Source organism: Seriola lalandi, unplaced genomic scaffold, assembly GCF_002814215.2.
Source record: "Seriola lalandi dorsalis isolate HSWRI2012SDOR001 ecotype SW California unplaced genomic scaffold, Sedor1 jcf7180002054546, whole genome shotgun sequence".
Lineage (NCBI taxonomy): Eukaryota > Metazoa > Chordata > Actinopteri > Carangiformes > Carangidae > Seriola > Seriola lalandi.
In genome coordinates, this window is record NW_019525099.1 from 60,598 (window position 1) to 73,069 (window position 12,472).

At 39.3% G+C, this 12,472-nt stretch overlaps 1 protein-coding gene across 1 annotated transcript; it reads left to right on the forward strand.

Annotated features, from left to right (window-relative positions):
• The first annotated feature begins 515 nt into the window (after window positions 1-515).
• On the forward strand, window positions 516-10,021 carry ifnlr1 (interferon lambda receptor 1). The gene is given in 8 exon segments (XM_023415259.2): window positions 516-836; window positions 1,841-1,967; window positions 3,731-3,903; window positions 4,003-4,190; window positions 4,688-4,829; window positions 5,854-5,984; window positions 6,339-7,205; window positions 7,207-10,021. Coding segments are annotated over 8 exon segments (1,716 nt in total). The 5' UTR covers window positions 516-787; the 3' UTR covers window positions 7,246-10,021.
• Window positions 10,022-12,472: the final 2,451 nt, after the last annotated feature.

The following is a 12,472-nucleotide window of genomic DNA, read 5'->3' on the forward strand; positions in this document are numbered from 1 at the left end:
ATGGAACCAGCGATCAGAACCAAAACTCAACTTGATTATAGCAAACATAACGGGTTCCTATCCTCTTTGTACTTCAAGACAGTACAAATATTGGATTCCGTGCCATTCGATGGCGTGAGGGCTCCTATAACCTACTAACAGAAATTAAGAGCTTGTTGTATCATATAGTGTCTGTCTGTTTTTTCAGCCTGTATTTACTCAATGGTCTGTAAAACAGGTACACACCTTAAGTTATCCAGTGTGTCACCATGTTCTTTCACTTTCTGTCTTCTGCAAGATCATTTCCAGTAAAACGCTGAAACCAGAAATTACCTGAAAGACGAGAAAGGAGAGAGAGAGAGAGAGAGAGAGACAGACAGAGAGAGAGAGTGAGAGAGGAAAAGGGAGAAGACGGAAGGTGAATCAGGGAAGTCGAGAGTCTGGAGAAAGAATGCAAGTGGGCGGAGCATAGAGTAGCAGAAAAACAGGAACAAAGTGATAACATATGCCAAAGTACACCTGCACACCTGTGTCAAGCCACTCCTTTCCCAGGGCACATCAGAGATGGTTGAGAAGCGGAGGCTTGAAAATGCACTGAAACCAAGTATAATTTTTGTATTTTATAGCCTTTTTGACATTGACTCTGGTTTTGTTTGGGTGGATTGTGGTGATTAAGGAGTTTACGTGTTTTTTTGTTTCGGTTATTTTTGTTGTGGTGTGTATATTTATTGCTTTAGTTTAGAGTTCACAACATAGCGGCTGCTAATAGAAAGTAGGATTGTGGTATTTTCTGTTACCCACATGCCTAATGAAGATGCAGTCTGTGAAAGTCATCATCCTCCTGCTGTTCAGCGATGGTGAGTACAGAGGAGCTAATATGGATCTTTGTTTAATTTACAGATGTTGATTACCGGTAGTCAAACATTTAAACGGCTACCATTTCTACAAAGTAGACCTAATAGAAGAAATAAATAACACTAAAGCAATAAAGCCAAGTAATACATTTGACAGAGTGATTCCCTCTCGTTTGAAATGAAGGAGAGTCCCACAACACAATGAGGACTTCAGCTTTAAATGATAGTGATCGATGGAAAATGCTATTTCATTTTATTGCCTGGTTGATGTAATATTGACTATAAAATTGCACATTATAAAAATGCTAATTTTGAATTTAGCCTTGTGTCCTTCACATCTTCAATAAACTACATGGACTATGATATTTAAACTGTAATATGCTCTGGGTTGGTAAACTACCAGCTATGTGTATATGGGATGACATCATGAAAAGGTGTTTTATGTATGAATCACTCTAGCTATACGACAGACAATACTTCTCGCACTAAAGGATTGTGTTCCGCATCCCTTTCCTGTACGCCAGCCTGAGAGATGGCAATTATTTCCTTGTGTAAAAGATATGGGCACACAGTTAAGGAACAAAGCGAGGTTTTGAGTGTCATCTACAGGCAGAAACAAAGTCCATCTTGCATAATCTCCCTGTGGTCCTGGATCACTCAGGCTTTAGCAGCTACAGTGTGAAAATCATGCTATAATAATCATCATACATTGGGAGATGGGCAGAGAGTGGATGCTGAGGCATAACGATTTTAAGGTATGCATTGGGGTTAGAAATCTGGGCAGCAACGTAGATAAAGGCAAGATGTAATCTGAGTACAAAAGGCTGTCTGCGGCTCTTGTTACTGTACAGAATAGTGTCCTTACCAGCAGTTTCATGAAAAGTATCAAAAACTACAAAAGTGACAGATTTTGATTTATGAACCACGCTGAATGAGAAGAAGGGCACAGCATTAGTATGTATCATAAAATGATATTTTTTTCTCTTTTGCTATGTTTTTTCTTCCAGCTTGTCTTTCAACTGGAAATGGGACAGTGTATTTTTTCTCCAAGAACTTTTACAATGAACTCAAGTGGAAGCCCGTGCAGCCTGCCACCCAAGGGGAAAAGGTGCTCTACAGTGTCCTGCTCTGGAAGTAAGACCCAGGATGACAGATGAGTGACTACTGTCATTATTTTGATTATTTTACCTTTACTTCCACTGCCCTTATGGATCCATATGGAGAAATGGGTCAAAACAGGAAACGTGTTTGCAGGGTAAACACTCAGTGTCAGTGTCCATATTAAAGCACTGTAAAATCTGTGGACTGACAAATTGGGAGTATAACTCTGGTCTGTTTGTAGCCAATCAGGAATATAATGTGTATAGACACAATGGATCGAACTCAAATCTGGCACATTATGTATTTTACAAAAAAACTTTTGAGTAACATCTCAAGCTAGAGGCGATGTACTATTTTTCTTACCATGAGCAAACTCCATGAAAAAGTTGTTGAATTGATCATACTAAAAAGTACTTACTCTTCTGTGACATAAACCTACATTGTTGACCAAAATGTGTTAAAAAATTACATTATTATTAGCCATTGTTGCATTTGGTAACAAGTTCTTTCATTGCAATGAACACAGACTCTGTGACACGGACTCCGCCATCATAAACACTCACTAGCACAGAAAATCCACGACTCTTTAACACTGTTTCCTAAAAACTACAGAGTCCTGCTGGTTTAAAAACATGACAAATGTCCCCAGTAGGTAAAATGGGCTTGTGGTTGAGAGACACAGTCAGTCTGGGGAAGTCACACAGTATTGAGAGATGGACTAACATATTTAACACATTGTTGGCTTAGGTCTTTAGTGTACTACATGGTTCAAGGATAGCTAGCTTGTTCCCAGTCCTTAGCATGGACTGCTCTCCTCACTGAATGGAGATGGAGCGCTCATAGTGTGCACTTTCCTGGCTTCCATGTAGAATTTTTTTCTTTCTTCTTTTCACTCTGTCTCTACAAACAGCCTCAACAAAGTGGAAATGCCATCTCGTCTAATTACTCGCGACACAGGCTCCCAGACAAATGTCAAGTGCCACCCCTATCTTTGTGACTTTTCTCCCAGCGGCTGTCACCAAAAAATTCTGGGATGACTTCCTGCATCAAATCAGCTGCAGAGGAAGTTTAACTATGCCCGCTCAATATTAGTTCCTGGTTAAAACAAAAATGCTGTCAATAATGTTGTGATCTTCAAAAGGGCACTATGTGTTCAAATGATGAATGGGTCAGGACAATCTTTGTGTCATTATTTCACTGTAGAACAGCTTCTGCTGCCGGATGGAGGTTGTCAGAATTTCATGCCAGTGTCTTTGTTTAAGAGGACAGGCTCAAAATTTTTCAAGTGTCTTATACAATAGTGAAGTGCCCATATGAACACAGAGAGGTTTTACTTGCTCCAATTATTCCTCCTCTCCAGACTGACGATTAAAAGATTCAACTCTCCCAGTGTGAGTGAAAAAAATCTACAGTCCTCGTTCTGTGTAAAAATGAATTCAATAGCTTATCTGAAGCCAATATGAGGCTTCAGCAGTCTGGGTTAGTCAAATAAAGTGGATATCTTCCTAAGTTACTTTACTTTTAGTAAGAAATTCTGTCTGTGTTACTATCCCTGCATTTCACCTCAATAAGAAACCCTGCACAGGGAAACTTTTTGCAGATTTTTATCAACTCAGCCTGCTGGCGATGACTCAGACTGTTTTAAGACAGACTTGAAAATTTGTGGGCCTATCCTTTAATAATAATGTTTTTTTTTTTTTTTTTTTGGAAGTCATTGACTCAAACTAATGAATAGACAGCTGTGTCAAATGGGTACCAGTGAACTGACTGATCACACTATACTGTGCTCATTACAGCGACGTGGACCAGCAGTACCGGATAACAGAGGGCTGTCAGAACATTACTGCTCTGACCTGTGACCTGACTGCAGAAACTCCAGCAGCTCCCGACGTGCATTACAATGCTCAGGTGTTCGTTAACGGTCGCTTGCTTGGCCAAACTCCCATGAGATTTAAACCTATAGCAGATAGTAAGAATCTCCATCGTCATTCAAGCATTTCTTGGTTTCCTCCAAGCCAGATGTATTCAACTGCAACATTTATTCATTCACCTTTCTTTGTCTTCGTAGCTATTTTGGGTGCACCCACCTTGTCTACATATACAACAGTGTCATCCTTGTCCATTAATGTCATCCTGCCCATGGGGCCAAATGGGGTTTCCATTGCAGACATCATCAGTAGCAGCAGAAACAGGCCCTCCAAAGCTGTAATCTATTATGACTTAAAAATCACTAAACCAGAATGGGCTAAACTGCAGGTGAGTCCACCCACTGCTTGTATGTGAATGGAAAGGAAAAAAAATAGCAACACATCTCAATATGAAGCAATTTCTAACAACAAAAACTGATCATTTTAAACTGCATTTAAAAAAAGGTATAACTTATTGTAGAACTGTTGTATTGCACTGCATTGCACTGTAAAACTGTACCTAATAAAGTGGGCACTAAGTGCATGTTCACACAGCAGTAAGATCAGGCCTACATTTTCAATTATAGTACCAATGCCTAAATTAGGTGACTTCAATGTGACTTAAGTTCATTTATAATAGTAAAAAATCAAAGGATTTGGCCTTTAAACTGTGAGGTTATTGAGTTACTTTCTCTTATCCATCTGCCCCCAGGTTTTGTTTGTTCTTATTGAACTGAAATGTTTCTGAATTTTTTATTTCCTGAGTTTTCTTGTTTGTCTGACCTGTGCAACCTTCAATGGACTGAATCAATCAGCTAGAATTCATGTGACCCACTGTGTCTCCAGGTCAATGATGTCGCAACCGGCCAGTTTAACATCAGCTTGAAGAAAAGCCAAACAGAGTACTGCGGCCATGTTGTCTACAGGCCGTCTTCTGAATGGGGTCGCAAAGTGAGTGAGAAAGCCCCATTCTGTGTCACATTGCTAGGTAAGAACAGTACTGACCACAACCTCTTCTCTTTTTCTCACACATATAGAAGAGCAAAATATTGATCATCTCATAAATATTAGATAATAATTGCTAAGTGCCGTTTTCAGCATTTGATATGCCCAATATTCATGCAGATGATGTATTTGTTCATAAATCAATATCACTTACCAATAAATGAATAAATTAAGTCGCTAACCAACTTCATGTATGTTTATAAAAACTTGAAACTGAAAGGAGCAGAGGTATCCTTATCATTTTTACAAAAACTTGATTTCATTTGAGCTAACAGTGTGACACTCAACAACTTTGGTGGGAAGTATTCAAGGACCCACCTGCTGTGGAGAAAATGCCATTTTACTTGAAGTAGTTTGTGCTCATCGCCTCAAGTGATTGCAGCCACTGGGAAACAATGCAGTGTTTGGGAAGAAATCAAGACAGTGTTGTTTATAAATCACTCCCTTTTTAGATGTCTGCATCTGTACCAAGCCTCACAGTCACAGTATAACACATCAAGTCCACTGGTTGCAACTAAAAAGATGCTACATACATCCCTCTAAAATACTTTTGTTTGCAGCAACATGAAATGAACCTTTCCAAAAAAATTGTGTCTGCTCCTTCCTCTCTTGTTGTCATACTGATGTGACAAGAGATAAGATTACACAGTCCTTATTATGCACTCCTTGCAAAGGTGACACTCTTCTCGCCATCACCTGATTCATTGTTATTCTGAACTGTTAAACCTGTAAATATTGACTGTAGATGACAAGATACTTAAAGAGATAAGTTCCGGTTAACCAACAATTACTTCCCAGAAGTACTAATACTGTATGTACTGGTAAATTTCAACAGCCCTACGTCACAGGTATGTTGCAGTGCTGCTCCCTGAAAACATGCCTAAGCTTGTGTTTCATGATGAGAAATTTCCTAATGTTTGAAAGCACTTGAGGGTATCTGATTTTACACATCTGCCGTTTTTTTTCCCCTCACATTAGTACATGACACAAATGCTCTTCTCCCTCAGGTGATCATCGGATGCTTTTGCCATGGCTCATCACAGGTGCTGCTCTTCTGGCGGCCGTGGTCGCGATGTCGGCCTATTGGATGTGCAATTATGTGAAGGGCGGAAATCATAATAAAATACCAAAGTCATTGGTAAGACTTCTTCAGTTTCCGTTGGTGCGTCTGGGTTAAAACAAGGAAATGTTGTCTTACTGGAAAATCAAGCTGGCACATTAACTACTGTGCACATGTTCTGTGTTCTGTTCATGAGAGGAAGCAACATGAAAGTAATTTTAACACACTAAAACAATGTGGATGTTGTTGTAAACTTTAAACACTTTCAGTGATAACAAATATATTGTGGTTGAAGTCCCTTGTTCAACTTCTATCATGTAGGAGTTTCCACATTTTAATTTTCTGTATAGACTATTCTAATCAAATTTTAAAAAGCTGTTGTCAAGCACTTATTTAACTGTCATGGGTCTGTCTTCCTTATCTTTAAAACAGATAACCACTTCTGGCACCCCGGGTAAAGTACTGCAATCTCCATCCAGCCCTATCACAATTTCCAAAGCGGTGGTCAGCAATGGTCCAAGTGAACAAACACTCTACGCCAAAATCCAAGTGAAGCAAAATGAGACTTCAGTTAGGCCTGGAGGTTATGCCCCCCAGGACATCCCCTCTCAAGACTGGGAAGGTAGAACATTCTCCTCTGTGGGCACAGGTGCACACAGTCCATCCCCTAATCCCCAGAATACGAGTGCCCAGTCCTCTGAAATCTACAGTTCAGTAGTTGTCCATGTCCCCGCTGAAGAGAAGGAAGACTTTCAGCAGGCTACCATTGAAGACAGAGGAACGCGAAACCCACCATTGCTTTCCAGTGAAGAACTCTGGGATAAAGGTGGAACGACTCCAAATCTGACGTTATATGGAAAACAAGCTTCACCTGATCTGGATGCTTGTGAGAGCAATCCAGCCATGCCGCTACTGTTACACACAGTGCGCGATACCAACGGACAACTCATGTTGCCTTCGCTCACTCTTCAGTTAGAGAGCAGCAGAGATGACATAGTATCATCTCTTATCCCAGGGAGAAAACCTCTTTTATCAGACCTCATAGACTATAAGAAGGAAGGACCAACGTTAGCGTCATTGCAGAGCTTCGACAGCTCTGAGCTCTGGTCGGACTCTGGGTGTGATGATAGCACTGAAAACACACCAACCCAGATGTACAGCAACACCCATTGTTTCCCATCTCAACCAGTTGTTCGTTATTTCCAACAGCAGTGTCAGAACACACCGTCTAGTGATGCCATATTTGAATCAGGTTACAAACAAAACTGGATACCTGCAATAACTCTTGTAGCTGCATCTAAAAGACAGCTGTGAATACAGAAGGACAAACTGTCCTTGAACCTGCATGGACTGGTCCCAAAAAGGAGGAGCAAGGTGTAAGACATTAAGACAAAGGAGAAGAGAGGAAACATCACAGATTTATCATCTTAAAACTTGCTTTTTCTGATTGTGGGTTGTTTTTATTGCAGCAACCTTTTTAACATAGGAGGAAGTTGATGGGATGGGTGCTTTAGGGACTATAGAACTGAGCCACACAATGACAGGAAAGTCATTCATCTGCTGACAATACAGATACACACTTATAAACTCTCTTCTCAAGTGAAGACATAAAAGTATCCTGTACTAGATCACACCTAACAACCTCCTCTGGACCGTTCAATACATTTCATTGCTAAATTTATTTATTATTTCACAAATGTAAAATGTTAAAATATAAGTGTGGATAGTCTTGAAATTGTGGGTTTATATTTGAAGAAAGTATGGTATATACATACTTTTTAAGTCATTGTTTACTTTGTGAAGCCATTGTTTGACAATTTAACCACAGATTTTGAATTTTAAAAACATATTCCCAGAACTTATCCTCTTGTTATGTGGTTATGGTGTAAATTAGTTATGGCCTTGTGTTCAAATGTATCATAGGCAGCAAAGGGAATACACCAGCTACTGTATAAAGTTCAAAGTATCAGTAATTTCAAAGCAATATTTTTTACATTGTCATGAAAGTTTCAAGCTCTGTTCAGACAGCTACAATCTGACTTGTTTGCATAATAGTCAAAACATATCAGTGACATGACACCGGTCATTTTTCTACTGTATAGTAAGAAGTTTAAAATGCAGCTGAAATTATCGTCCTAAAATTAGATTAGTCTGACCACTCAAATCCAACCCTCTCTCCAACAAATTATGTTCCTTTCTTTCTAAACTACTTGTTCCCAATTACCTTGAGGTGGCAACATAATCGCTGGCTAGATTGTGTTTTTAATGAATATTCTTCATGCTTCTTTAATTTTTTAATGAAAGAAGCACTGCATTTATTAACGGTTGTAGAATCACCAGGAGGTGTTTGGGGTGGATAGGAACAGCAATTCATATAGTATCAACATATTTGCAACTTGCAAAATGTGTAAATGAAGATTTCCTCATTACAGTAATACAAAACATAATCCGTTAATTACTTTGTGATACATACGTTTACTTCAAAGCATATTTGCTGTTGCAAATGAGTAGTATATCATTGCAATTTGACAGGGCTGCTCAAATCAGTTTTTAAAGCTGGTTGCCACTTTTTGGCTGGACCACAACAGTAGGTCCGATAAGCAGAGTGATAAAGCTACACCTTTGGTCGGCCAGCCAAGTGTTGGAGTTTCACCATTAGTCGTTGCTCTTTCAAAAATGATTTGGCGAGAAAACAAAAAGCACCTAGCGACATATTACAACATAATACAACTTTTTGGAATTGCTGCATGATTGTGAAGTCAGCCTTTCCCTCCACAGGCATAACTGTCCATGCTTACTGCACGGCAGCTGACATTAATGAGCTTCTAAGTTTCTGTCTGAGCAATCATTTTACAAGTAAATACAGCCCAAATCACAGCAAGGCCACTGTCTTTAACTTCTGTGTTTGGTGATTCTGTCAGAAGATGGGGCGGTTATAAAAATCAGGAGTGTGTGCAGAGCAGCAGCTTGGAAGTCACTGTTCAACATTTAGTCTGAACTACACGTTTCAGTCACCATTTCAAACAAAGAAAAAACATAAACGAGAGCAGCTTTATTGGCAACTGGGCTGTATTAAAATACTGTACATGCGAGTACAGAGAGTATAGGAGATAAGCAAACAGATAAAGGGCTGAAACCGGATGACACTAGGCAGACTGCAGTTAGCCTACCGTGCGATCCAGCCATATACTCAGTTTTGACCTAGTCTTGTTCCAAAAAACAAACCCTGCACACCAGCAGCTGGACGAAAGGAAGAGGCTTCTTGCGTTATTCATAAAAAAAAAATAGAAAAGATAGTCAGCATGCGCATTGTGAGCCATCACCATGACAACACATTATTGCAACTTATTACACTCCCTAAATACACAAACCCAATCTGGTCACTTTTAAATTACAATGTGGACAGTCAGCCTTAAAGATTAGATATGAAAACAAATCTGATTGCCTTGTAGCTGAACAAAGCATCAGACACAGTCCAACGCCTACTGTCACGCTTTAAGCTTCTTGAAATGGGACTAAAATGACTGAATTTCTACTAGAAAGGAATATTATTTTTGTGCGCTCACCAACATATGTCAGTATTATCAGTAATGTATGAAATGCATAAAATAATTTCATCTGTACATAAAAAAAGAGATTGTAACATGTATATTTTTTCTAACTCATGTTCAAGTTCATGAACTTGTTTTGTTCTGCTCATTGTCTGCTGTTCTTTCAGAGTAAGAAAATACAGCATGTAAAAATATATTACAAGGTGGGGTCATGGTACAACCTACCCCACACTGATAATAGCCTGAACACAATCTCTTATACATGGCTGTAAAGTAATAATAAAGCCTGGTGTGTTGAAACAGTGTGATAAGTCACATATGGACATTTTGTCCAGAGCAGATGTATCGTGTGTTTGTACTGTGGATAAGAGTGTCTTCTGAATGAATGTAAATGAACGAATGCAAAGTTGTAACTTTATTTTATTCTGTATTTGTGGATTGTGACTTTTTACAGCACTGAATGTTTATGCTGAAAAATTCATGCTGCAGGGGTTGACTTACATTACATGATAAGATATTAAAACACTCCAAAAATAAATTACATATCACTGTATTTTAATATAACTTTTGAGTTATATTGCTGAATTACATCTGAATTAATATCTCGTCCAGAAATTATGTTCTGAAAAATTCAGCAATCAGAAACATCAACACTGTTCTGTGTATTCACTGGCTTGGTTGAGGGAGGTACTAAAAAGTATTTTGAATCTTATTTCCAACTGACTTATTAGCAGTGGCACAAAAGCCATCCTACTGGCCGACTAAAATAATCTTAGCAACTGACACTGGTCACTCAGTCCCCGGGTGAAGTGAATAAAATATGCCAGAATAATAAACTTGAACCTGCAGGCTATAACATATTAAAGTGCTGTATTTAAAAAGGCAACGATCCTTGCTACATACTGTAGACATTCACTGTCTGAGATGATAAAGAAGAGAGGTGGATTGCGCAAAGAATCCAAAGTACAACGCTATAGCCTGTTGCTAAGTAATGTGTGTTTTCAGTCAAGGGATGAAGCCCACGAAGCTTTGTCTTTGTTTGGCCATTAGCTGTTTAAATGTTTAAGGTGGCATTGGAGCGTCATTTCTACCCCTGTAGGATATTGTACAGTCTGTAGTTAATTTACTGAGACGGACTAAGTATTTTTATGTGGCTGGATAAATGGTTAGAAAGAGTAATAAAACATGTTTTCTTGTGCTTTTGTGTGAACTGCGCCTTGAGATGATCTTGTACAGTGTATGTTATTTCAAGGAAAAATGACTCAATTTTGAAACTGGGTTGTAATTCCCGAAAACACAGATTAGCTTTTATATCCCAGCAGGGGGCTTTCCTATAATTTAAAATTGGTCCTTCACTTTCTTTGCCTCCCTTTTCTAAGCAGATAAACGAGGAAGTGAGCCTCTCATTTAACTGTTCAACACAGGGGGAAACAGTGTAGCTATCTGAATCCATGTGATGTTTTCCAAGGGATATTATAAGCCTTGGGTGGATCCCTTTTCTAGTACCCATTGTGTGATAGATTATGCAACTGCTACCAGATACCCCAATGGAGTATTTTGCAGTAAAAGCCTGACCCATATACAGGTAACAGGGAAAAAGTTATGAAATCGTATCTAATCATAATTACACTGGCAACTACACATACGATACATATCATCCATCATTTTTCAGGGGTCTGACAATCACTATGTATTCATACAGTATAGTTTACATACTGTTTGTTTTCAATGCAAAAATATCAATAGTCTAATTTTAGTTTTTGTTGTTGGGGGCTGCTACTGAATCTTCTTCTGTGCAAACAGGTATAAATCAGTATAAGCATGTTGCATGTTATATTTTCTAGCCCTCAGGCATTCTGTGACCCTTTTCAAAGTCCAAGCATGTCAAATAAACATGAGGCTTCTGAGTCAAATATGCTGCCCTAAACATATGAGTGAGCTCTGTGCTTGTAGTGACAAACAGGGCTGATAGAAGTGGAGAGAGAATGGTAGGCATTGTATAAGTTGATTTAACATGAGGCGAGAGAGGTGGAACTGGCAACGCACCAGCAAAGTTCACTGCTGCGACTAACAGGAAAAAAAAACGACAATGAAATGAATATGTGAAGTGGCTCCTGTGAGTGGGAGTAAGTAGGAGGTAGAGAGCCAAAGGAATTGGGCGAGATCCAGTCCAAAAATATTTGGGACAACTACCTCCAAGAGATTCAAACATGTTGTAAAACAGCTAAGAGGCTTGAACAAAGGAAACAACAATCATTCTGACAACACACTGCAGGCAAAAGGAGAGAGTGTTTTTTTGTGGAGAGGGGGGTTTCCGGTCTCTGGCATGTTTGGAAAGGGAGGATATAGAACAGGGCATGTTGTCCAACTTTTCATTGTGATCTTTTCCTCCATCTTCCCATCTGGCTCCTCTTTGGACAGGTGTAAAAAAAACACTCTGTACTTGGCTGGCAGCACTGACAGGTTCTTTTTCTCTCTGTCTGCCAGAATGTTGTCTCTCTCATCTTTTCACTCTCCAAGTCCTGAGAAGATCTACTGGGAGATCGCAGGGCGAACCCTCTCGAGTGCAACAGGCATGATAGAGCTTTGAATGGGGAATAGTAGTTCGGGGGAAAATAACACTTCAGCACAAATAGAATTTCAATCAAAGCTGAGGGTTGTGTGTCCGTCCTGGATCAATGAATATATTGATGGACTGAGAGTCTTGGCCACTTAAGTAATTTATAGTACTGAGAGCACAAGGGAGGCAACCAGGGTTGACCCTTATAGAGGGAAATGCTCATTTCAATCACTGCCAGAAAAGTTAAATGTTGGCACGAAATCCAGAAATGTATACTTTGATTATTTTCCTTCCCCTCAGAATAAAAAAGAGGCACACACTTCAGTGCGTCCTTGAAATGTATGCCCTCGACTTTTTGTCCATGCAGTGTATTGGTAGAGATTGACATTAACATTTAATGGCTTCTTTGAGGTTTCAACTCCAAAGCAGGCTTTCAGAAGGCTATTTCAGGATAT